Consider the following 27,815-nt stretch of genomic DNA (forward strand, 5'->3'; position numbering starts at 1 on the left):
ATACCTGACAATATAGAGACTTCGTATGGCAAAACGACACAAACGTCAATATATCAAGCGACAAATGCACGTGTGCGGTTTCAGTATTTATTCCCCATAATACGACGCTGAAATTTGACGTTAGAAAGAGGAAATCATGCTTGCGATTTATAACTTCACTGATGCTGAAAAAAATAAGGATTAAGCCTTGAAAGGTAAATAAAAGGTTTATATTTTACAACTTAGTGGAGATATAAAGCGGGATAGCCAACTATGTTTGTGATGTGAGGTCGTTAACTTGAGACAAAGATTTCCTTAAAAAGTGTTCAACATTAAGTCGTAAAGATGCATGTCGGCGCCGCAAGCGAGGAGGTCAATTCGGAACGAGGCCCTATAGAGTCCGCTCATATTAAGGAAATGGTCCAAAAAAACTCGGTGGAGAGGATAATGTTCTGCAAGAAAACCAAAGGAATAGAGAATGAAAAGAAGGCATTCGTTCGACAAATCTCTCGAGAAGAGTCAGAAATGAAGAATCTTCTGCAGAGACTTCAGAACGAACAACAGTTGATTATAAATGAGGAGAGCAATTCAGGTTAGTACTCTGAGTCTTGTTTGTACTTTGAGTACCTAGCGTGAGCACTGTCCTCTCTAAGCAACTTCCTATGTAAGTACTATGAATATTATTCCCTGGCAGTATTCTGTTAGAGATTTGTTGAACCTGAGTATTGTTTGAACATTGTGTTTTCTTATTCTGAGTACTTTTAGTATTATGTTTGAATATTGTGTTTTCTTATTCTGAGTACGCTGAGTATTATGTTTAACCATTGTCTTTTCCTTGAACTCTGGGTATTTATTTTCTTATTGCTCTGAGTATTCGAGTTAACTGTTGAACCATTGATAAAACCAAACAGCGTTACTGGAACTATCAAATTTCAATTAGTGTGTGTGTGTGTGTGTGTGTGTGTGTGTGAGAGAGAGAGAGAGAGAGAGAGAGAGAGAGAGATTTCATCTATAATATTGATACACATCAGTTAATAAATTGAAAAGAAAACGTTCACTCTTTCCTGATTGCTAGACGCCAATTTAATTCTCACGTGAAACGCAAAACCCGACACAGTGTCATTTTCGATTTCTTATTGTTATCAGGAAATTGTATCAATTGGCACACCTAATTGACCCAAAGTAAGTATGATTCATTGCCCTAATACACGACTTAGACAAGACATTTGGGTTTTAGAATCAGAAAGGCCAGTAAAATTTACCTCCATAAAATGTGATTGTCATTTTTCATTATCAACAGAGCCACCAGTTATCGCTAGCATATTTGGTTGACTTATCAAACAATTAAGTTACTTGTTGTTAGTTTCAGCAGAGTTAGAAAATTGTTCCCTTTTATCCAGAGCGCTCTATAATAATAGATGCCTCGTAACTGAACTTACACCTGAAAAGTGGACTGCCGGTTTCAGCGCTCGCCCCCACCCCACCCCACCCCCTTCCTATCTCGAGTGTCAACGGTGCGTCTCTCTTATAATGAATTTCGTCTTTCGTGGAATTTACTATCTTGCCACATAACTTAAAATGCAAACTCATCGACAGAAGAAATTTTGTCTTTCTGTCTATTTGTGGGCTTGTGTGTAGATTGTGAGATAAAATAGTGTTTAAGTTGGTTGGTAACCTGGTGGTTACGTAGGCAGGTAACCTGATAGGTAGGTATTTAAGTAAAAGGATAGATATATAGCAGGGGTGCACAACCCCAGGCCCGCGAACGGGTTCTGTCCGACCCTTAGGGCAACTTAAAACAACACAGAAATCTGGCCCGTGAACAGTAATTATATTAAAGAAATTAGTGTTTGCGGACATCGAGTGGTCTTAGAAAATGCAATCTGGCCCTTGGCCGATAAAGGTTGTGCACCCCTGATATATAGGTATAAGTATAGGTAAGTTGAAGCATATGAGGTTATGTAGGTGCATACAACCATGTCTAATTAACCATTCATGTAATTATATTTATTAATTATGATACTAGTCTGATTTTTTTTTATTTAAAATCAATATGACCTTTAAAATAAATTTTCTACACCAGTAAGATACGAACTGCATCACTTGTAGTACACAATAAAACCCGAGTCACTTTAGAACCGGGGCAAACGTTATCTCGATTATCCCAAGTCCATTTCCATGCCCTTAACACAGCTTGAATTGATTACAACGTTGATCACCGAAACCAATATGTGCTAATTATTCGTTTTCAATTACCGTATCTTTCCTATGGAGTAGCCAAACGAATCCATAAAACATAAAAGAAAACTATACTCTTCAAACCATCTTCCTGACAATTATTTTACTTTCTGTCAATACGTATTAAAATCAGCAGTAATTAAAAATCTTTTACGGGCGTGGTATCAGCCCACGACTAAAGGTACTTTAATAAGTAGACTGCCGCCTTGTTATTATGGCTCTCATGGCTAAGGGGCTAATTTATTTTTACTCTGGTTGGCAAAACTGTGATGACTATAGCGATTTATTTTCCATTCGACTCTCTCTCTCTCTCTCTCTCTCTCTCAGACTCTCAAACGGAATGTTAAAATGCTAAAGAAGCCTAGCATGCCAAATTTTAAATTAATTTAAAGGTTTTCATAGTAAGGGAAAATATTTTTGTGTGCTGTACTACATATATTATATACTGGGTTTAATTTACACAACGTTGCTGATGTTTTTATTTCTGCCGTTATCCAGGCTTCCTACTGACCGGTCGCGTGCATGTGTGACGTAATATTCAATATAATCCATGAAGCCTATAAACATACTTCAGATAAACTGATAGACGACGAGATGATTGTATTTAGAAGTTGAACTTCGTCTTTAACAGGATTCGTGAAGTCACATGATGTATGAATGGGCTTTGAAATCACGTATGATATGGTGTTTAATTCTTATAATAATAATAATAATAATAATAAACGAATCCCAAGAAAGAAGTAACAAACCCATAGCTGAGCCACGGTTTATAAGTATCGTCAAAGCCGATAAGAAAAGTGCGTGAATACAGAAGTAGTTCCTTTGTGTTATATGAACTAATAACGTCCAAGTCTTCTGCTTTTCTGTCAGCTGACACACTTCCGGTGTTTATGGGACCGCAGAAAACAACCTTTCATCAATTAGAAGAAATAAATTGTAAATTAATCCCTGTCAAATTTCGTAACTTAAGGTTATGGTGTGATTTTTCAGATAATGTTGTTTAATAATTAAATATATAATATATGGATATATTTGTCAATTAGGTATATCTGGCTTATGTTGTTCATTAAATTTACGTGAGGCATGTAGACCTCCCATAGTTACTTTGCAGTATGTAGATAGTGAAATACCAATAGTCGGCTACAAAGAAGAACTAGTCACTCAGCAGTAGACAAGTGGGTTGAAGGCAAGAATAATATTTCACAAAAGGCTTGGATGGCAACTATTTGAAGTTGCATTAAAATGTTTAGTACGCAATGATTTTCAGAATTATCATCTGGGAAAAGGACATGTGTTTGCTTGACTTCATTTGTGTATATTTTTTTATTTATTTTTTTTACTTTAGGCGGGGTGGTTGTGGCATTAAATTTGTACATCAAAACTGTCCCTTGTATCCTACCCAATCCACCTCATGGCCAAACTAATAATAAGAGACCGAGTTTACTAGTTACCGGTCTGTGATGTTGGCATACCAAATATAGACCGGGTACCAACCAAGCTTTTCACTAGAATTTAGCTTCATTGAGCAAATTGTATATACATTCAGATGCAACAGAGACTATTAAAATATTCATGGCTTCGAGACTGATTCTTGTGCTTGCACTGATAAGGAGGAAATGAGCATTTTTCCCTTTCTATATTTTCCTCCTTTCTTTCTCCGTCTGTCCACTTGTTTGTCCAAGCATTTTCACGCTAGAATCTGTGAATCTTTAAGTAATACATATTAATTTTTCGATATTTTATTATGAAATTTTATATATTATCTTTGAGCAAGCACACATTATATTTTGCATCCTTTCATTTCATATTCTCTGCATGAATGGAATGTTTAACAATGTGACTGGTACTTGTCTGACTGATTATGTTTTTATCCATATTCCTTTAAAACGAACGATACAACCAATGGCGGCTCGAGGGTTTGAAGCGCTCGAAAGCAATGTTCTTTAGTGGGTCCCTATTTTGCGAAAGAGAAAATGTATGTCCCTCTCCAGCCTCCATTCTTTCGTCCTCCCACCCTTCTCATAAATATAAATTATGTGAAGAATTGACTCATTACACTAAGGTGAGGATGAAATACGATGAACGATTCAGCTCCAAAAATGAGTAAATAAATAGATAAATAAAGCTGCAGCCACACACCACCCCACCCCCACCACCCTTATTCTAGCACCGCCACTGTCATAGAGGCTTCAACGTGCGACAAAAGATGTTTACCTGCAGTAAATCTATACAAAAGGTGCAGGATAACTAATTACCTGTGAAGTTGGATATTGCTCAAGTTGATTTATAACTTCATATGAGTGGACTATTTTCGTATTTCGTAGTACTGGATATACCTACCTAAAGCAAACCTGTCAGGCCATACATGTTTTAGTTGCTGTTGTTTTGTTTTTGTTTTTGTTTTGTTTTGTTTTTTGGTTTCTTATTTTTTATTTTGTTTAGTGGGTTTGGTGGGGTGGAGGTGTTTTCAGGTTAATTTTTTTGGGTGGATGGGTGGGTTTTGTTTGTTTGGTTTTTTTTGGGGTTTTTTTGTTTTTTTCGTAGGACGAGCATATTTGCCGTCAGTTGAATAAAGTTTTGCAGAAAGATGAAAGGGGCTTCGATTATTAATAAGTATTTGACTGAAATGATACAAATAATTTAGACTTGATTGAAGATATGTTATTTTTAAACTTTGATTTTTGTGACTCTCTTTGGAAACAAAGGATAATACTTAGCTGCTTGCTACCCCAATATAATCCTTAAGGTCATGGAAAAGTGATCACATTAGTTATTATTTTGCAAAACTAATTTCGAAAAATCATTCCACGATCGTCACCCTAACACCACTGAAGCTTTAATCTCTTAAGCTTTGAAGAAAATCACGATATTTGTGTAACGATTTCTTTTTGCTTCTGTGGACACCAAACAATGAAACTGGGACCTGGACTTTTCTCAAGTACTTAAGTACTTCGCTATATTTGCCATTCTGTTCAATTATTATTGGAGGCTATAAAACTATTTCATGTTTAGTTAAGGGTAATGGGAAAAAGAATTATTATTAGAGTTATACAAGACAAGAACAACTACACTATTATTGACAGCGACCTTTAGGCGCACTGATCGACCAATAGCAGGTGCCTAGATGATTGAGATTTAAAACGATACTAGACCAGGAAATGTTAACGTTCCATACATTGATTACAAAGGCAATCGTTATTGTCTTCGCAATTTCGAGTAAACAGTTCGAATTATTGTACTTTGAGATTTTTAGGCTCTCCATCTCAGTTGGAGACGTTGAATTTGCGTCATCCCTTTTTATGTCCAAATGCTTATCATAAATCCATATCAGTAACTATTTCATAAAATGATAATACTCATAATGTAACCGTATGTTAAGTTTTTTCAGCTTTTATTCTAAGAGTGGGCACCTCCTTTCATAGTTCTGAACTTTTGTTATATTTTCTAAGGTGAGGAATGGAGAAAAAAAAGTATGTGCAGTACTTGTGTCTCCCAATAGGGAGCAGCAGTAACTCGGCAGGTAAAGCTCATGTTTGTAATCAGAGAATAGCGGGTTTAATACCCGCTCAGGCAAGTCTGCACCAGCTGCCTCTACACGTCACTGGAAAGGCACTTAGCTCCCATTTCTTTCTACAATATAGCCAGAAAGTGTGTTGACAGTGCCATTAAAACCAACCAAGCGAGTATCGCAAAGAGAGTGTCTTTCCATCTGTCTTCAAACTCATCACGTGATTCTATTCGTTACATTTTAGATTATTACTGTAGCACACAAACGTTACATTATTTTAAATACTGCAAATATAAATGATGTAAAAGTAGAAAACATTAGAGGTTAATTTACACTACTGGAACTGTACGGAGTTTTAAAAATTCTGTTACAAATATTCTAATTGCTTGGTACCATGGATAATTAGACTGTCGATAATATAATAGACCGCGAACCAGACGAATGGGCTCTCCTTCCGGACTGTGGAGAACAGTGATAATATGAGTTACACTTACCGTACGTTGATTGGACAGTAAGTTTTGTCTAGCGAGTAAATGTCATAAACGCTCTAAAGTGTCACAATTGTGATCGCATGCGAAGTCACATAGGGGCATTTACGGGTGATCTTAACGGCGGTATTTGTCACAAATATCGATGTCATTCACAGGCTGTACATCATTTTCCATTGTTGTAATGGATAGGCATGACAAATATCCGAAACTATCGTAAATGTTACAGACGACACTGAAACCCCGGAACAAACGTTTTAGAAATAAAATGCCGCTCTTCACAGCCGAAACGAAGAAACAGTTGTCTGTCCGTTAGTTCGAATTGAAAACCTCTGGACATTTCAAGACAAGCGTTTACAATTATTTGTATCCTATATTCATTTTCAGGAGTTCTCTGACGCTTGTAACCACGAGTAGAACTGAACTCGTCCATAATGTCCCGAGCCATTGCCCATGATGAATTAGGATTAACCATTCTCGAAGCTTGTTATAAGCTACGATTTCAGACTGACATGATCGTTTTCTCGGTGGCAGTTAAGTTAATATCACTATTACCCATTTCTGAAAGACATACATTAATTTATTTTTTAATCTAGCCTTAAACAAGACCTTATTGGTCTATGACAGACTATTTGCGTACTTAATAAAGTTCTCGAAAATGTCTGATATTCATGGACAAACAGACAGACACGTAGCTAGGTAGGTAGCAAAGAGATGTATTAATCATCCTTGTAAAGATGATATGGACAGATGAACGGACTGACGCGTACTAACAACGAAACAGAGACAGATGGACAGACAAGGGAGGCAGTCCATCGTATTATCTCCACTAGGAGCTGAAAAAATGACAACCCATCACATAAAGGAATAATGTTTATCTAAAACAATATGACGTTTACCGTTGAAGCTCAACATCGATTGTCACAATATGTAAGATCTTCAGTTGCATTATCAACAATACATGTCACAGCAACAGCGAATAAGTCAAAATGTTGCATTTATTGTAACGCAGCTTTCAGAGTCGCCGGTAAATGCCCTAATTTACCGGTGACATTGCATTTAATGTCACCGTTAAATATCGGTTGTTACGTTTCTTGGCATTTGTGACATTTACATGCGATTCAGGGGTCTTTAACCTACGTGGAAGAAAAGAATTCCGAATATTGATAAAAGTAACTTGGAATATCCATTTTTATTTGGTCTAGGAAAACACTGTTTTCTAGGAGTGGAGAAGATTGTTTAGGGCAAACAATAATAGGTCTGTTTCTGGCCTTGCTCATAAGAAGATTAGGGACACTTGTTGAGTGTCGCGTCTACAGTTGGCATATATTTATGCTACGTTAGTGACGCGTCAACATAATTTCGTGATGTCATTTTAGAAACAAAGCTAATGTTACAAAATGCATACATTTTATATCAGCTTTCACATATTTATAGACTACCTTGTGAAAAATAAATATACACAAATCACTTCGTTGAATTTAATGGGGTTTTTAACGGAAAAGACGGTGTACATAGTCTCATGATATGGCATGTGCTCATACGAGAATGAGTTATCTCACATAAAGGAAAATCCTGTCTTTCATGGCTAAAAATGGGAGAAAAGTATAATTCAAAAAATGGATAATCAACAAGTCTGACTAAAAATTTACGATAATAGGAGCAGATCAAGGCTTCCCCGATTCTCGTGTAGCTCTAAATAATCGATAATTTGTTGGCGAGATTTTCAACAACAATTCACTTCATTGATTGCTTTAAGCCACGATATCACTGTAAATGGAATGAACCACACTGTTTATAAATACAACCATATGCATCTTTAGAATAATAAGAGTAGGACAAGGTCCCCCACCTATCAATTCTAATGTATCTCTTCTAGAATTCTGGAGCAATTCAATTAAATTCAGTTCCGTTTTTTTTTTCATTTGTTTACATATGGTCGATGAACAAGAACTGTTTTACCAATTTGTTTGCACTCTTCACAAAATGGAAGAAGAGTTATATTGCTTTCTTAATTCAAGAGCCACCATGCAATCTTCACGTGAACAATATTAAAAAGTGTCCTTGTGACCCAACTCACATTCATAATGACAAACGTCAATTGATGTGCTACATCTCAAAGATGTTCTGCTCAAAATTTTCCCAAACAGTGTTTGATGGGGGTAAAATGGACCTACTACATGTGTGAATGTGTTCGCTTAAACCCAAGGCAAGTGACATGGTTTTTAGTCTTTCAGTCCGTTAATGTTTAGAATAAAGCAGTCGTGGTAGCAGTTCACCGAAAGTGTATAAATAAAATATATATTTGGCATCTTAACTTAAATGTATATGGCAAAAAATCTTATGTATAAATTTCAATGGAATATAATTAACAGAAATCGCACTTTCTATCCAAGGTGACGTAGAATATGACTCGAAATTAAATGATGTTGTTTAGGTCTCGATGTGCTGTCAGGGTGCGCAGTAGCCCAAGTTTCCTCCTACCCTTGTCACCCCATTTTTGATATTTGGACATTTATATTGGGGTGTAGGGTCAGAGTCCATTCCTTATCGAAAAGCTGGAATTTGGTGTCGGCATGGGGTAGCCGCTTTCTTAGCTCCTAAAGTTTCTTTTGTAAATAAGATTTCCACTCAGCATTCTTCTGGTAGAAAAGTATTTCAGCCTAATACAAGCCCTACTAAATTTCAATCTTGCACAACTTGTAGAAATCAAGCTTCTGATAAGCTTGATCAAAAATCCTTATCTCTTCCTACGTGTACCTATTGTAAGAAGAAAGAACACATTATTTCTGATTGCTACACACTGAAAAGTAAACAACATAATCAAGACAGCCCTATTCCAAATGCTCTTATTTCTAAATGATCAAGGTCACGGCCATGTATTGAAAGCAATACATTGGTTGGGTCTAATAAACCCAGCTTGATTTTATTATGGAGAATTATGAACCATTCATGTCGAAGGGTCCTATATCACTCTTTTGTGATTCGGCCAGTCCAGTCCCTATTAAATTTTAAGGGACACGGGAGCGTCTCAGGGTCTTTTATTAACAGGTACTTTGCCTTTTTCTGAGAAGTCTGCTTCTAATGAGAGTGTTCTAATTCAGGGAGTAGAGTGCGGCTTTGTTAAAGTTCCTCTCCATTGTGTAAATTTGTCATCAGACTTAGTCTCAGGACCCGTGATAGTCAAAACAGTGCTTCTTTACCCGTTGAGGGCTAATCATTTTTTACTAGACAATGACCTAGCTGGAGACAAGGTTGTGGTTAATCCACTTGTAACTGACAAGCCTTGTTTGGATTAGAAAGTTGAACCTATTGAAAATGAATTCCCTGATTTATACCCAGCTTGTGCAGTTACTATATATATGGCAAAGAAAGGTCATGAGGATGACACATGTATTTATCAGGCTTTGGATGAGGTCACTTTCCCTCCTTGCTTGGATCAATCAAAAGGTACTGATCACAGTGATCCTCTTTTAACTACACATTCACTCATTCTCTTTATTCTAATCAGGGTGACAAACGACAATCACTTGTCGTCGAACAGGAACAAAATCCTGTGTTTGTTTCAAAAGGCCATTAGTTAAACTCAAGCCAGTGAAGAACCTGTATGTTAATTTATCAAAATTAGGATTCTTATGAGAAAATGAAGACCTCCCGAGATACCTGCTGGTGACAAGTGGTCAGTCAGGAAACTATCAAATTGTAGTTCCAAAATCGTACAGAAAGGAAATTCTTAGTCTGGCCCATGACACTCCTTTGGCTGGCCATTTAGGGATTAATAAGACTTATCGCAAAATCTTGAATCACTTCTATTGGCCAACAATCAAAAGTGATGTTTGTAAATACTGCAGGTCTTGTCATATTTGTCAAATGGTAGGAAAACCCAATTAGAAGATACATAAAGCTCATCTGAAACCAATTCATGCATTTGACGAGCCATTTAGCAGAATAATTCTAGATTGTGTTCGTCCCTTACCTAAGACCAAGCCAGGTAACCAATACTTGTTGACCATTATGTGTGCGTCAACAAGATTCCTGGAGGCTTTGAGGAATATTAAAACTTGAACCATAGTAAAAGCTTTGATAAAAAATTTATATATATATATATATATATATATATATATATATATATATATATATATATATATATATATATATATATATATATATATATATATATTCAATTAATCCCAAATATGTCCAATCTGTTAAAATGTCAAATTTTATGTCTGGAAGTCTCCAGCAAGTTATGTACGAATTAGGCATCCAATAATCCAATAATTTAAATCTTCTGCATATCACCCTGAGAGCCAAGAGGCTTTAGAAAGATTTCACCAAATGTTTAGAAATATGATTTGGTCATATTGTTTCCATAAAGGCAAAGATTGTGAAGAACAAACAAAATTTACCATGACGTTGAAATTATGAATTCCAAACCTGTGAAACAAACCGGTACAGGATGAACAATCTCAAACAGGAATACTTGAAAAAAGAAATTCAGTATTTGCAGGAGAATGATTTCACAGAGCCCAGTAAAAGTGACTGGATTTCACCATGTATACATGTTCCGAATCCAGATAAAACTTTCCGTATGTACACTGAATTATAGGAAGGTGAACAGTGTGACTAAAACAGATTCATTTCCATTACCAATAATCGATGACTGCATTGATAAAGTCGGAAATGTAAAGTATGTCACCAAATTTTACCTACTAAAAGGATTTTGACAAATTCCACTGAAGGAAAGAGCAAAGGAAGTTTCGGCATTAGTGACTCCAGATGGACTTAATATAAAAAGATGTCACATGGGATGAAAGATTCGCCAAGTATTTTTCAAAGTCTAACGAACATGATTTCCTCTGGTCTAGATAATTGTGATGCTTACATCGATGACGTCATCACCTACAACGACACGCAGAAAGAACATTTATCATCAATTCAGAAATTCTTTGACAGACTCGCTGACGCAATTTTAACAATTAATTTACCCAAAAGTGAGTTTTGCCGTGCTTGTGTAACATTTTTAGGATATATCGTTGGACATGGACAAGTTAAACCTATAGATGATAAGGTCAAGGCTATATCTGAATTCCCTGTGCCTATCAGTAAAAAGCAACTGATGCGATCTTTAGGTATGGCTGGATTCTATCGGAAATTTGGTTCCAATTTTTCCATAATTACTGAACCCTGACAAATTTATTGAGCAAGAAAACCAAATTTTATTTGACTGAAATATGCCAGGAGGCTTTTGATAAAAGCCATACTTAAGAGTGCAACAGCTCTTACAGCTCCAAATTTCAGCCAGTCATTTAAACTGTCTGTTGATACAAGTGATGTTGGAGTTGGAACAGTATTGATTCAAGACGATAAAAATGGTGTTGATCGTCCAGTGTGATATTTTTCTAAGAAATTAAATATGCACCAAACAATTATTCAACAATCGAAAATAAATATTTGGCTTTAATATTGGCACTACAACATTTTGAAATTTACATTAGTTGAGCTCCTTCTCCGATTATTGTATTTAGTGATCACAACCCAATTACTTTCATCGGCAAAATAAAAAAAAGAAAATCAGAGGTGGAGTTTGTTGTTACAGAAATATAATATTGACATCAGGCACATCAAAGGAAAAGAAAATTTAATAGCAGATGCGCTTTCCCGTGTATAGAAATGTATTTCATGTACAGTTTGTATCATTCATATGATTTCTTGTTATTTTTTTTTATATAAACCTCGTGTATAATTAACCTATGGTAAAAAGGAAGCTTTATTATATAAATCTTTCTTTTTCTTTTATGAGAGGAAGTGTTATGTATAAGTAGTTTAATTATTTGTTTGTTAGTTTTAATTTTTTTAATATATATTCCATTACATATTATTGTAATATAATATTATTTAATGGACTTGATTTAAAAAAAAATTAAAGTTCAGTTCTGTTTGACCTTTTTATTTAATTGATAAACACATAATAATAGACAAACTGTATCTAGTTTCTGACCTTGATTCATAACCAGTGACAGTTTTGGTAAACAACTTTTTTAATATTCTTTCTCAGAGTAAGAATTATAAGTTATGTTAAGGCCATACCTGGACGACGTGATAATTATCATGTAACAAACTTCTTTTCCTTCTGGAAAGATGAACTCTGTACCCCCATCCGAGCATCTGTTTTGAGTTTTAGTTTGTCTTATAACTCATGCTATGATAAGAATTCAGTCAGTCATGCCTTAACACTTGAGACGTCAAGTTGTTTATGGTGTGTCCAGTTTGGGCTAATTATTTTATTTTCTTCAAACTATTTTGAATTCACGTGATTCGTTTCCCTGGAAATTCATAAGTGGTCCTACAAAAGTCTTGGATAAAAGCATTTATTTGAAGTTATACTGAATTCAAAGTTGGAATAATATTTTCTGTGATTCAACAAGAAACTGTTGACAAAACAGCACTTCCCAGGTTACAACAGACGTCATCGTCTTCCATATTGATTTCATCGGGATTCGAGCTTAGTTTCATTCAGTACTTTTTATTACTAGGACTTCTATTTTTTAATTCTTTGATTATTTTGGGGATTTAACTCGTAAAATCGTAAGTTCATTTTTCTCATTTTCACTTGATATTCTAGGGAAATAAATTATTTGTTAAATTTTACAAAGCTTGTTGTCTTCACTCTTTTCTGTTACTTTTTGTAAGAGCCTAGACTCGTAACACATGAATGATAATGTTATTTATTCGTATTTATAAACATCTGTTAAAATTCTGCAGAGTCAGTCCAGGGATAACACTTTCTGTTTGTTGTATATTGGTAATTCTCAATAATTAATTGTTTATAAGCATGACTGAATACTTAGATGAGAATCAATTACTAGGTCGACATGTTGGTGTGTCTTTTACGCCCGAATGCCTATACCACCGACTTTATATCATTTTTTTGGCGTTGTGTGCATTGTCGAGATGGTATAGAGGTCGGTGTGTACAGACAAGGAAATATGTAGAGCTTACCCGCGGTCCCAGGTTCGAAAATTTGTAGAGTATGAATTAAAATTATCTAACCTGTATGATAATGTTATTTGTTCATATTTATAAAATTATGTTAATATTATCTAGCATTCGCTTGTTGAATCTATGGAGATCACTTTTTTCTGTTTTGTATATAGTTGTATTTCTCGGTCTCTGTCTGTCTGTCTCTCTGTGACTCTGTCTGTCTCTGTCCCTGTCTGTCTGTCTGTGTGTGTCTCTCTCTCTCTCTCTCTCTCTCTCTCTCTCTCTCTCTCTATATATATATATATATATATATATATATATATATATATATATATATATATATATATATATATATATATATATATATATATATATATATATATATATTGGATTAGTGATTGAGTACTTAATTAAATGCAATGGAAGCCGCTACTGACAGTGCGTTAAGATTCCTGGTTGGAACGAAATATAATTCGTTAACATAGCCCTATTTAATTACGTATCTATGCACGAAGCCATATATTATCATGTGTACATGCGTACACAAAGTATGAATTTTCTGTTTCGTATATAGGTGTCATTTTGGAATAGTCTTTTCTTACATTTGCCTTGCATTTCTAGATAATAAAAAAAAACCAGTGGATGAGCACCGCACGGTTAGTAAGATGGTACCAGTACACCTCAGGTTCTTTTCTTAGATCTTGATCTATCTTTTTGGGATGACAAGCGTATAGCCCTGTAGAGTGGTGATCTGGTGCATCTAAAGCTAAGCGATTAATGCCGTTGCTTACAGTGCATGTTCGATTCCCAGTTTGCTGTCTTTTAAGGACACTGTTTCCATGTTCACAACTTAGAATTATTGTGGAATAATCGCTTTTTTAGCAACTACCTGTCTTTAGAGTCCACTTTATTCACATCCAATAGGTGGCTGCATAAGAAAGGTTTGACTGCATATATGCCACTCAGAAACTTCTAGTATCGTGGTTGGGTCCAGGTGAAAATGACACTTCATGTTTTTATACTCATCTGCTCTGTAACAACAACACATAAAGCTTCAACACGTTAGGAAGGAAGTTCTCATTGAGCAGGAAAGAATTCGGAAGAAAGAATGCCACTTTACGTAGCATTAACATATTAGAAATCATTAAACTCTCAACCAAAGGACAAATACACCTCTCTCTCTCTCTCTCTCTCTCTCTCTCTCTCACACACACACACACACACACAGACACACACACACACAGACACACACACACAGACACACACACACACGCTTCATAATATAACTGACATAACAAGCATGATATTGATTGTGCTGTACATATCTTATAAAAACTTTTGAAACTACGAAACTATTTCTGTAAACTACATTTTGGCAAATGTTTTAATATACCGTATATATACTCTTTTATAAGTCGAATCCAATTGCAAACTACACAGATCCAGATATGTCGTCTCATAATGTGCCGGCATTTTTAGGTCTATACAGTATGTTAGGAGTAATTAGTGGAACAAACAACGTAGACCATGATCTACCAACACAAAGACCCTAATACTAAATTTCAAAGATTGATCTAGAGGATCGTTGGTGATTTACGTTATATAAATAAATGACAGTTTATATATCGTACCGAGGCAATTGGAATAAAGCGCCTTGCCTAGAGGCAAGCCATGACGGCTGACAATGTCTGATCTGATCAGGATTCAAACCCAGCACCCTTTTCTTGTCGTGAGTCCGACATGCTAACCACTGTATCATCCATATCTCATTAGATTTGAAACAATAACCTAAAGAACATATTCGTTGATCCGCTGCAACGAAATCGAGGATCAACAAGTTAAACAGGGCTATGTTTGTGAACTTGTGACCAAATATACTATATGGCCTTCTGACCAAATATACAGTTAGGCATTGTGACCAAATATACGGTTAAGCCTATAACCAAAATCATTTGCAACATTTAGAGGGTGAACCAATTTTATGGCCTCACTACAGAACAAGCACAGCTTCATGATTATTTATAGTTATGAAAAGCTATCCGCACTTATTATTTTACTAACACCACCCCTTTCATTTGCGACACAAATACGGATATAATACTTAAATTACATACATGCCATGCAAACTGAACACACAACGATACGAACTAGCGTTAAAAATTTAGACACTTCAACGGTGTCTTATTTTATTCTTAAAAAAAATAAGAATTTACAAAAATTTAACTTCACAAGTAACTCACACCCTTCAATCGTTGTACGTTGTACTTGTGTTTTGCCTTTACGTCACTTTGTTCGTAAAGAGTAACCCCAGCTGTCTAAGACAAATAGTATGCTGTATTGTTAGTCAAGAGGAACCCAGCTGTCTAAGACAAATCGTATGCTGTATTATTAGTCAAGAAGAACAAAACTGTCTAAGACAAATCGTATGCTGTTTTGTTAGTCAAGAGTAACCCAGCTGTCTAAGGCAAATATTGTACTGTATTGTTGGTCATGAGGATCACGGCTGTCAAAGACAAATCTTCTGCTGTATTGTTAGTCAGTATGAACCTGGCTGTCTAAGACCAGTCGTATGCTGTATTGTTAGTCAAGAGGAACCTGTCTTAGACCAATGGTTGTTAGTCGATAATATCCTAGCCATGACCAACCGTATGCTGCATTGTTAGTAAAATGAAATCTAGCTGTCCAAGACCATTCGTGTGCTGTGTTTTTGATTAACTGTTAAGACTGTATTGCTAGTAAAGAAAAAACCTAGCTGTCCAGGACCATTCGTATGCTGTGTTGTTGATAAAGAAAAGCCTAGCTGTCCAGGACCATTTGTATGCTGTGTTGTTGATAAAGAAAAGCCTAGCTGTCCAAACTATGTTGCTAGTAAAGAGTAACCTAGCTGTTCAACACCATTCGGATGCAGTGTTTTTCATAAAGAAAGACCTAGCTGTCCAGGACCATTCGTATGCTGTACTGCTGTATTTTTGTATTTGCTATCCTTTTGAAGTATCTTAAATGTTTTTCATTATATATTCACACACACACACACACACACACACACATTCATACATACATACACACACACACACACACACACACACACACATATATATATATATATATATATATATATATATATATATATATATATATATATATATATATATATATATATATATATATATATATATATATATATAATCTTTCAATACATACGCATTTTATTTCAAGGCCTGAGTTGGTCTTGAACGTGGATTTTCAATCAGTATTGTAGTATTACACATCAACACAGCTCCGGTGTCCTGGTGGTTAGAGCGTTCGCCTCGGATGCGGGAGGTCTTGGGTTCGAACCCTGGCCGAGTCAAACCAACGACTTATAAAAATGGTACTGACAGCTACCTCGCTTGGCGCTCAAAATTAAGAAGTTAGTTTTAGGATGGGTCGGCCTGATGTCAAGATACAGTAATGTGACTAGGCACATCGTGCTACATGTCTGCGGCACAATACCCCAGTGCTAGACATCACTATAAACTGCAGAAATCGTAGCGATATGATTAAAAAATTGTTAAAGATAGTTACAAATCTAAATCACGCACACACATTAACAAGGGGAGCAGCGGTAGCTCATTTGATCGGTGTGGTACTCGTAAGCCAGGTGTTGCGATTTCAATACCCGCCTAGTTTTAGCACGTATCGGCTGTCTCAATGTATCAGCGGGAAAGGTACTTGCTACCCCTTCCTCGCCATTATATAGACAATGATGTGCTTAAAAGAAAACAGTATTTCATTGATTACTCCTTCGTGGGTCTTGTATGTATCTTCCACAGAATTGATAACTCCCAATTTACTTTGAAATGTATTTAAATTATATTGAAAACGTTTGCTTATTTGAAAGATGATCTGTAATGAATGATACATCTAACCAAATATGTCTGGCTTGGTTTTGTTTTTCTCGAATTAGGGAGAGGAGGGGAACGTTTTAATATGGCATAGACATATGACACGACCCGACGGCCTCGAATTATTAAAAAAACACCATGTCAAACTTGTTCTTGCCGCATACTCAGAACAGAACACATATGTAGTTTTATGGAAGCGTTGGTAACGAGATGATAAGCGCACGTTGTTTTATGTATGCGTTGGAAGTGAGCAAAACACGTTTTTTGTATGCATTGGTACTGGGATTATACGCGTATGTAGTTTCATGGGTAATGAGGTGGTAGTGCATGTAGCTTTTTTGTATGCGTTGGTGTGATGAGCGGTGTATTTTACATCTCATTATTTTCAGATCCCTGCGACGAGGATTACAGCTCGGAAGATGATTTTCCCGACGATGAAGATGAGTCAAGTATTGTTTTCAACCCATATCCGATAACAATCGTGCCAAAATTTGGAGCGACTAAACCAGTTACCAAATTTTCATCTATTGACAAGGAAAATTCAGCCGGTACTATGCAGTATATATATATATATATATATATATATATATATATATATATATATATATATATATATATATATATATATATATATATATATATACATACAGGGCCGGTGTAATGTTAAATTTTGACCCTCGTTGAATTCTAACCCTCCGGGTCTGCTTTTAATGTTGAAAGTTGACCCAGGGTCAGTTCTTAACGTTGAATTTTGATTTTCACAGTCGTTAAAAGCTGATCGCAGCGTTGAATTTTGATCAGATTTCCGGGTCATTTTTTAACGGATATTGTTTTAAGTTATGCATACATGGGTTTCTGAATCGTCAGTAAGGAAATGCTTAGTATGTATAAAATCAACAAAAGCAATGTAATGCAGTACATGTAGTAATGAAATTATGAATATAGTTATCTTCCATATTTGAAATGGATATAATGTTATTTTGTTTGTACTTCGCCTGCTGCGTTCCATCAAACAATCAATGACCCTCTTCGAGCCTTAACCAAACAAAATCAACCATGGGAATGGAGAGAAAAACGATAAAGCGTTTGAAAAACTCAAACAGAATTTAATAAAATAACGCAATAATAGCGCAATTCGATCCTAATAAAGAAACGCAATTACTTGTACATGCAATTCCTGTCGGTCTAGGCACATTATTAACTAATAATGGAAAGATTATTGCCTACGCCTGTAGAGCACTTTCAGATGTAGACCAACATTTAAAGAAAGACATCAGAGTAGTATAGTGGGACGATAGGGCGATAATGGGAATTAGCATTACAAACCACCCTGGGACGATATGGCGACAAGATTTATAGCGACTATGGGAATTAGCATTACAAACCACCCTGGAACGATATGGCGACAAGATTTATAGCGACAATGGGAATTAGCATTACAAACCACCCTGGGACGATATGGCGACAAGAGTTATAGCGACAATGGGAATTACCATTACAAGGTCCCGTGGGACGATATAGCGACAAGTACTTTGAAGTACAACCTGGGCCTGTATAGCGTCAAGGGAAAATTAACATAGGAATATATCATGGGCCTGCCTAGCATCAAGGGGAAATAAACATGGGAATATATCGTGGATTATAAACACTGATACCACATTTAAAAAATAATTTTTTTTTGGAGGGTTAGGCATGAAAGTCATTTGGTTCTTCTGCTTTTTCTTCTTCTACTTTCTCCATTTCTTTATCCATCTCCTAAATTGTCCCAGTATTCCTTTCTTTTTGTGTTCCGACTCATGAATCCAGTCTGGATGATCTATCGCTCTACATTTCTCCTGGACATTCATCCAGTTTTTGTTCATTTTCTCAAATGCTTCTTTTTTCTTTCTGTTCTCTTGTTCTTTCCTATCTTTTGCCCACGTGTCTTTAACGTTCTTGACTTCTTCTTCCAAGACCCTTTTCATAATTTCTTCTGCTTTGTGGACTTGGTCCCGTCCCCTTTTGACAAAAGCCCACTCTGTCAAATTGAAGATATCATCCAAAAAACACCTGACTTTGATAACAATTTCAAGAGACTGCTTCAATGTTCCGACTCTTACATATTCAGGCGAGATGAAACCTCTCAACTTCTTTACCTTTTCTTCTATCGTCCCTTCAATGTTCTCCCTGGCTATTTTCAGATTGTTTGCAAAGTCCAAGCTGCCTGGGAACTTCCATTCTCTTTCAAGTCTTTCCACTACATACTCCGGATCTATCATCCAATACCAACTCTCCTGCAACTGGTTAAACAAGTCAGATACTGCTACCATCTTCTTTTCGCTTATTCCGTAGAATGGCGCGAATGAGGGCCCTTTTTTACATTTATATCTAAAGCACGGACGTGAAGGAAAACATCCCCTACTTTTGTCTTCTCATATTATCTACTATTCACACAAAGGTAATGAGACAAAAAACTAAACACATTATATACTATCCACACACGCAGAGATGCCAAATCAAACCCCAAAATCTACCATCCACACTCGCCAAGAAGCAGAAACAAACCCACCATTTACTATCCACACACGCAGAGATGCCAAATCAAACCCCAAAATTTACCATCCACACACGGGATAAGCTAACAACATAACCACAATCTACTATCCACACACGCTGAGAAGCAGAAACATAACCATAATATAATGTCCACACACGCTGAGAAGCCAAATCAAACCCCAAATTTACCATTCACACACGTCAAGAAGCAGAAACAAACACACCATTTACTATCCACACACACAGAGATGCCAAATTAAACACAAAATCTACTATCCACACACGCGGAGAAGTCAAATCAAACCCAAACTATACTATCCACACACGGGGAGAAGTCAAATTAAACCCTAACTCTACTATTCACACACACCGGGATGCATAAACAAAACCCAATTACACTATTAACACAAAAGGAAAGTTAAACAACCACACACTCTACTATCCACACAAACCTATGTGAGCGCTTACAAACCCCAATAATCTACTATCCACACACGGAGAAGCAGAAACATAACCATAATATACTATCCACACACGCTGAGAAGCCAAAACATAACCACAATCTACTATCCACACACGCCGAAAAGCCAAAACATAACCACAATCTACTATCCACACACGAGAAGAAGGCAAATCAAACCCAAAATTTACTATTCACACACGTTAAGAAGCAGAAACAAACCCACCATTTACTACCCACACACGCAGAGATGCCAAATCAAACCCCAAAATCTACCATCCACACAAGGGAGAAGCTAGAAACATAACCACAATCTACTATCCACACACGGAGAAGCAGAAACATAACCATAATATACCATCCACACACGCTGAGAAGCCAAAACATAACCACAATATACTATCCACACACGAGAAGAAGCCAAATCAAACCCAAAATTTACCATTCACACACGTCAAGAAGCAGAAACAAACCATAATATACTATCCATACACGTGAAGGTTTAAAAAACCATACTCTCTACTATCTACACAAACGTACTTCAGCTTTTACAAAACCCAATAATCTATCATCCACACAAACGTACGTGAGCGCTTATAAACACATAAACACACACACACACACACACACACACACACACAATTACACCAGGAAAGGAGGGAGTGTTTATATAAACACTACTCTACATTCTCACATTGGCAAATTGAATAGTGTTTCTTTTCTAGAGTTTTTGGTTAGCCCTGAAAAGGGATGTTTTTGGAACTCCACATACACCTGTTAGTGATGGCACCTTCCAGGTCTTGCTCCACAAACACATCTTCTGCTCCAGTAATTATCCCAGTTGGCTGTAGTAGATGGGACAAATTTGCACAATATTGAGATTATGCTCAGAGAGCCGATTCCAGTCTTGTCGGTTCATGCTAAATGTGATATTTTGTGATCAAAGGTCCAATAGACTGTATATTTGGTTTCCGCTCCATATCACCCTTACATTTTGAGGGATTTTGAACAAATAACACATAATACTAGTTTAAATGTAGCAAAAACTTAAGTGATTTTGCTTGCTTTTTGGAAACTTGATTGCTCCCAACTATTCAATTGTATTCGTCAGAATTTAAAAGATTAATGGAATGTTCGCTACCCAAGCACAATATAATTTAATTCCAAGTGAAGGAAGCCATTTTTGGAAAACTTTTAATACAGGTAAATCGTGCTAAATTAGCGATATTTTACGGCCGCGGGTTTTACGTTTTTCTTGTAACAAAATTAAGAAATGTATTTTTACAATTTAAATATATATATTGTTTACATTTGGTCTAAACGTAAACATTGTCAATTGATCTCTGCTTCTCTGCATTGTCGGCCGATAGTTACATGATAACCGTTATAAACATTGGTGTATTTATAGGGAGATAAGTTATACCCATGTATATTGATAACAGCTGAAATGATTCGCATTAAAATGCATGCCATTGTAAGCTTTTTAAAATCTTGTCTATCAAGAAAGGATCAATCGTTCTATTCCCAATCGATATGATTTTTAAAAAAGAATATATAATGCATAATACATGCCGATGCATATCTGAGATTTTTATTTGATGTAATATCATGACAAAACAGTTAGCATTATCGATTTTAAGAGTACCGGTGTGCAATTTCAAGATCGTATCAAAATGTCTTAAATGCACGTATATATAAACCGCAAGCGAAGGCGCGGTCACTTCAGAAACATACACGGCATATTAGGTCTAACAAGAGTTACATCGCCACGCCTTTTTTGTCGTATCGCTTGAATATTATTTTGTAATTTAAAATGCAGAATGTTTATGAAAATAAAATAATATGCATTTCCCAAAAATAATTTCAAAAATGCATTATAAACTAGAAAACGTTAGAACAACTTGCATATCAATACTTCAAAATTCGATTTGAAATAAATTAATAAAAGAGTGCCCTCACTGGGATTCGAACGCTTATACACATACTAACCACACACACACACACACACACACACACACACATATATATATATATATATATATATATATATATATATATATATATATATATATATATATATGTGTGTGTGTGTGTGTGTGTGTGTGTGTGTGTGTGTGCGTGTGTGTGTGTGTGGTTTTCTTAAATAATACGCTGAACGTTAATTCTTATATATATATATATATATATATATATATATATATATATATATATATATATATATATATATATATATATATATATATATATAATCTTCATTTTCATTTTAAAAAAATCCTAATTTTACCCGATTTGCCTACAGTTTCAAATAGACAAAGTCGTTCATTAGTATGCATCTTTAAACCGACTGTAGATGGTTTATTCATTATTCACGGGTTCTTATTTACTGTTATAATTATCCTCAGGGACGTAGCTTGTATATGATTGATGATTAGGCATGTTGAACGGCGATGCCTCGAACTGCTAGAGGAGTGGGGTGTGTGTGGGTACGGGGCAACATTGTTACAATCTAGAGGCTCTGAGATAGCATTTCATGCATCTTGTTGAGACTTTCTGAACCTTGGTACTGTTTTAATACTGTAAAAATGAAAAGAAAACATCAAATTCTTATGAACAGACTCAATAAAATCGAGTTTGCTACTATCTTGTTCGTGTTTTTACTTCTAATGAATCCTCTTTTCCGTATGTATTGTATTATATAAATATAGATTTCATATCGGTTTCGTGAGTGAAACTTAAACCATTGAAAAAAATCGTCAAAATTCTGTGTAGGCAGCTACGCTCCTGATCATCGCTAACATACTGTTTAGTTGTTTACCTGCCCTGTTGAACCTTGCGACTTTACCGAAGTGAAACATAGTCATTCATTTATCAGTTTGTCCAATTTGTCCAAAGCAAAGTTCAGCTATTTTGAAAATGTTCCGCATTTTGGGGCATTTAAAAAAAAAGTATAACGGAGAGAATTCCGATAGTGACAGATTAACAACATTCTATTGCACACAATTGTTTCCTTAAAAGAAAAAAATTAAGAAAGACACAGCTCAGTGAGTAATAAGTTGATTTCATTTTAGAAGTGGTTCAAAAATCAACGTTGAGTTTTAATAACAGAATATTTGACCCTAAGGTTATAATTTCACCTGAACGGGTCGTTATTTAACAGGACATTAAAAAAGGGTCAGTTTTTAACGTGAAATTTTGATCACGTTGAAAAATTACCGACCGGGTCAGAATTCAACGAGGGTCAAAATGTGATACTACATCTGGGTTGTTATTTAACAGGACATTTAAAAAAGGGTCAGATTTTAACGTGAAATTTTGATTACGGTCGTTGAAAAATGACCCGGCGGGTCAGAATTCAACGAGGGTCAAAATTTAACACTACACCGGCGCTACCATATAGGCAAACTAGGCAGCCGCCTAGTCGCTGATTTCAGGGGCGTTTTTAAATTTTTTATTGTTTATAAATTTTGAAATTGATATTTTTCTGGAGGGAGGGGACGCCAGAATCTAACCTTGCCTAGGGCGCCAGATAGTCTGACCAGGTCTGGCGCCGGCCCTGTGTGTATATATATATATATATATATATATATATATATATATATATATATACTGATCTAGTCTGCAAATTGTTGACTGTTCCGTCAATAATAATAATAATAGGATAAGAAGAAGAAGTGCACAGCATGATACATGCAAGGGAATTCTACAATCATATATCGACTGATTTCAAGGTTTTCTTTAGACTGCAACTGAGCAAATATGGCCAATAATAGTTTTGTGTGATTATTCACTGTCCTGAGTAAAATTAATACTTGATCCTCAAAGAATTATGAATGTATATATTATCCACATAACTGTTCATATCTCGGTCATTATTTCTGTCATTCAAAACTCGTATATTTTATTTGTTATTTTATTTATTATTATCAGGACGGAGCAGATTTATGACTCGTCGGAAGTCGATTGAATTCGAAGATATCCAGGATTCATTGCGCATGTCAGCTACAACTTCTGTTTCCCGGAAAACTTCCATGGGATCCATGCTTTCTGGGAGGGATACTGATGCTACCATATTCGCATCAATGTCACCTAAAGAACAGGAAACTTGGCTTGGAAGTCCTCTGGCAATCTCTTCTGTACGCAGACCCAGAAAGTCAGTTGCGGAACAAATGCACCAGAAATTTCTCATTCGCTCTCTCACAGAAATGCATATAGATGCTGCTCGTGCACCGTCCAACGCACCCCTTCAAAGAACTTTGTCAAACAAAGACAGAAAGAAAAGCACAGGCAGTCAAAGCGAGGAGGATGTTTCATCTCCAAGACAGCGCGAATCTGCCGTATGGCGAAATGGAGGTTCACTGAAGGAGAGAAAGAAGGTTGGTGAAAATGAATCACCGAAACACAAAGCTTTGACAAAGTCTGTATCCTCTCCCCCAAGTATAGAGCAAATGAATGTGTTCAGACAAAAAGAAGGTGAAGTCTTTCGGAGACATGGTTCTTTGAAGGAAAATAACGTTAGGTCGGACGATAAGTTATGGTCTCCAAGGACCAGGCATGGATCTTTGAAGGAAAGAAGAGAGAAGAAAAGTGGCCCTACGAGTACAAAAACACCACTGTCGAGAAAATCGAGCGAAGAGAGTGTCTTTTAGAGACTTTCATCATTTCGGATTAATCTGACACACTTGCTTTTCAACTATCATCAAATTTCAACTTCTCAAAATGATGGTGGTCACTTGAGAAAACGTCTTGTTATCAGCTGTAACTTTGTAATAATAATGATGATAAGTATTTGGCTCCAGTGTGTTTTTTAAAAAAAACCTCTAAAAGTGTAAGATCACGTGTCAGGAAAAATATGTAAGAGTTGCGAATATCTCAAAATATGTAGCATCTCTGTTAGAATATGATTGCTTGATAGCCTTATTTCATAGTCCAAGGGGCACTGACTCGTGATTCAAACACGACAGATAATATAAAACAGAATATTCACATAGCTAGTAAATAAAGTAAAAAAAAATTAAAAATTAACTTTATTTATTATGCTTTTGTTACAAAAAAGACAAGTGTACACACACACACAGAGATATATATATATATATACATACATATATATATATATATATATATATATATATATATATATATATATATATATATATATATATATATATATATATATATATATATATATATATATCGGCCTTAGGCTAATGGAAGTGCAAAGTATGTATTTAATATTGCAAAATGACATTTGAAGTCATTCAACATACTTGTTTATTTGCATACGTAAAATTAAAAATGTTATTCCACTCAAGTTGAATTCAGCAAATATTACTTCATTATGGAAAGAATGGCCTACTGGATTGTTTACAAAATACGTGTGCCTAAGGCTATAACTCCATTAGCCTGTGGGTTAATACGGTCCTGCTACCTACGTACATATGAACACAAGAACACACATAAACCAATGATAATTTTACATATAAAGTATAGGTTTCTGATATATAATGAACATGTATAATACTGCACAAACATTATGATTTCTAACTGAAAATGCCCTCGATGTGAAAGGTGACATTTCATAGTAACATTGGTATATTTTATCGGCTTTGCAAACTTAAACTCATTTAATATATTCCAGTGATATCTGATGTACATGTTTCTTTCATTATAATATGAAGCATTCTTTAAACCAAAGTGATATTCGTCTTCTATACTATTACAAACTCGGAATTTCTTCTCTTTAATTTGTACACTAGTTCGCTTGGCCATCTTCAAACGTCTGTTTCTAATTGACTGCTAATTAGACTTGAAATTGAAGAAAAATTCAAATTTATTTTATAAAATAATGCTTTACTGGAATCGTCAAGTCTACTGCGATAATTTTGATTACACTGGTAATTAATATGTCGTTTCACAAGAGATGCAAAACATCCGTTTGAAGAACATTTTGTCTTAGCCATACCTCATAAACACCAAGAAACGCTAAAGGATCCCCTGTTAAAGTTAGCCAACTTTCTTATTTTTGACAAATTTTTACATATTTATTTTCATTAACACATTATATTTGTATTAATACTGCACAATTTGAGCACAAGGTACTGATATCATAGTTTGTCCCTATTTGTCATATACAAGGTCAGTTTTTGGTTTGTTTTGTTTTCTTTTTTTTTGACACCAAAAAAAGTTGTTGTAAAACTGCAAATGAACTCTTTCGTCGTCATTAGCGTGACAAAAATTCCAAACTTCAATACAATACTCCCAAATCGGAATGAATAATTTGTCAAACAAATTTTGGCAATGTTGAGTTGTAATAAAAGCAAATGTGGGAATAGACTTACTTAATTTAAAAACAGATTTTGAGCTTGCCTTGAAAAAATCAGCTGAGTCATTCGAAATGATCCATCATATGCTTAAATACATACATACAAACATACATGCATGCATGCATGCATGCATGCATACATACATACATACATACATATATATATATATATATATATATATATATATATATATATATATATATATATATATATATATATATATATATATATATATATATATATATACATGCAATATACCCCCTTCCTATATTTCATATTATTTTTCTCAGCCGTATTCATCTTCATTTTTCAGGTAATACTGTAATCGGATAGTTTTTTTCTAATAATCTTCTCGTAATTACTTGGGAGACTTTGCCAACTTACAATATCATCTGCATATAGTAACATAAAATCTTTGACTAAAGTTACATCTAATGAACTTAGACCATTACGTATTAATATTTATTTAAGGTCATTTACGAAATGAGAAGAATAAAAAAACCACAATGGCGATTGATGCAAAAATGCATACAATGAGACTGACAATAATAAGCGTACACATACTCCTCTTGGTACAGATTTATAGTGGCCAACGTAACTGTACAATATCTAATGTATGTACGGTAGTATATCATGACTACAAACAAGCATACATTTCCGCTCCGTACAACATAAATCTGGTCACAATAATAAAGAGTTCAGCAATTCCACTTTGTACTGTATAGTAGTAGCCACAAAACAAGATTTCCATTCTGTGTGCAGTATAAACGTGGCCACAAAAAGAGCAAAGCATTTCCCTCTGTGTACAAAATAATTAGATACCATATTAAGAGTATCATATTTCCTCTCTGTACATTGTGGACATGGCCACAGTAGATTATAAAATTTCCTCTGTCGATTGTGGACACTGCCACAATAGATTGTAAAATTTCCTCTGTACATTGTGGACATGGTCACAATAGGTAATACAATTCCTCTCTCTACATTGTGGACATGGCTACAATAGGTTATACAATTTCCTCTATGTACATTGTGGACATGATCTTAATAGGTTTTAAAATTTCCTCTGTACATTGTGGACATGGTAAAGTAGGGTATAAATTTCCTCTCTGTACATGGTGGACATGATCTTAATAGGTTTTAAAATTTCCTCTGTACATTGTGGACATGGTAAAGTAGGGTATAAATTTCCTCTCTGTAAATGGTGGACATGATCCTAATAGGTTATAAACTTTCCTCTGTACATTGTGGACATGGTAAAGTAGGGTATAAATTTCCTCTCTGTACATGGTGGACATGGACACAGTTGATTACAAAATTTCCTCTCTGTACGCTCGTGGCACCAGTAAGACCATTATGTGCTTTCTTTCTGTCAATTAATGATCTTGGCCACAGTTACACTGCTAAATTTATTCACTG

General features: G+C 35.3%; 1 protein-coding gene across 1 annotated transcript; it reads left to right on the forward strand.

The window, feature by feature from the left end:
* The first annotated feature begins 136 nt into the window (after nt 1–136).
* On the forward strand, nt 137–24,861 carry LOC149791828 (uncharacterized). Its single transcript, XM_089969273.1, has 3 exons — nt 137–571; nt 17,471–17,629; nt 24,004–24,861. Exons 1-3 carry the CDS (start codon nt 325–327, stop codon nt 24,720–24,722), a joined length of 1,125 nt encoding a protein of 374 aa, XP_089825399.1. The 5' UTR covers nt 137–324; the 3' UTR covers nt 24,723–24,861.
* Nucleotides 24,862–27,815: the final 2,954 nt, after the last annotated feature.

Source organism: Sinohyriopsis cumingii, chromosome 9 (assembly GCF_028554795.1).
Source record: "Sinohyriopsis cumingii isolate HCF-2022 chromosome 9, ASM2855479v2, whole genome shotgun sequence".
Taxonomy (NCBI): domain Eukaryota; kingdom Metazoa; phylum Mollusca; class Bivalvia; order Unionida; family Unionidae; genus Sinohyriopsis; species Sinohyriopsis cumingii.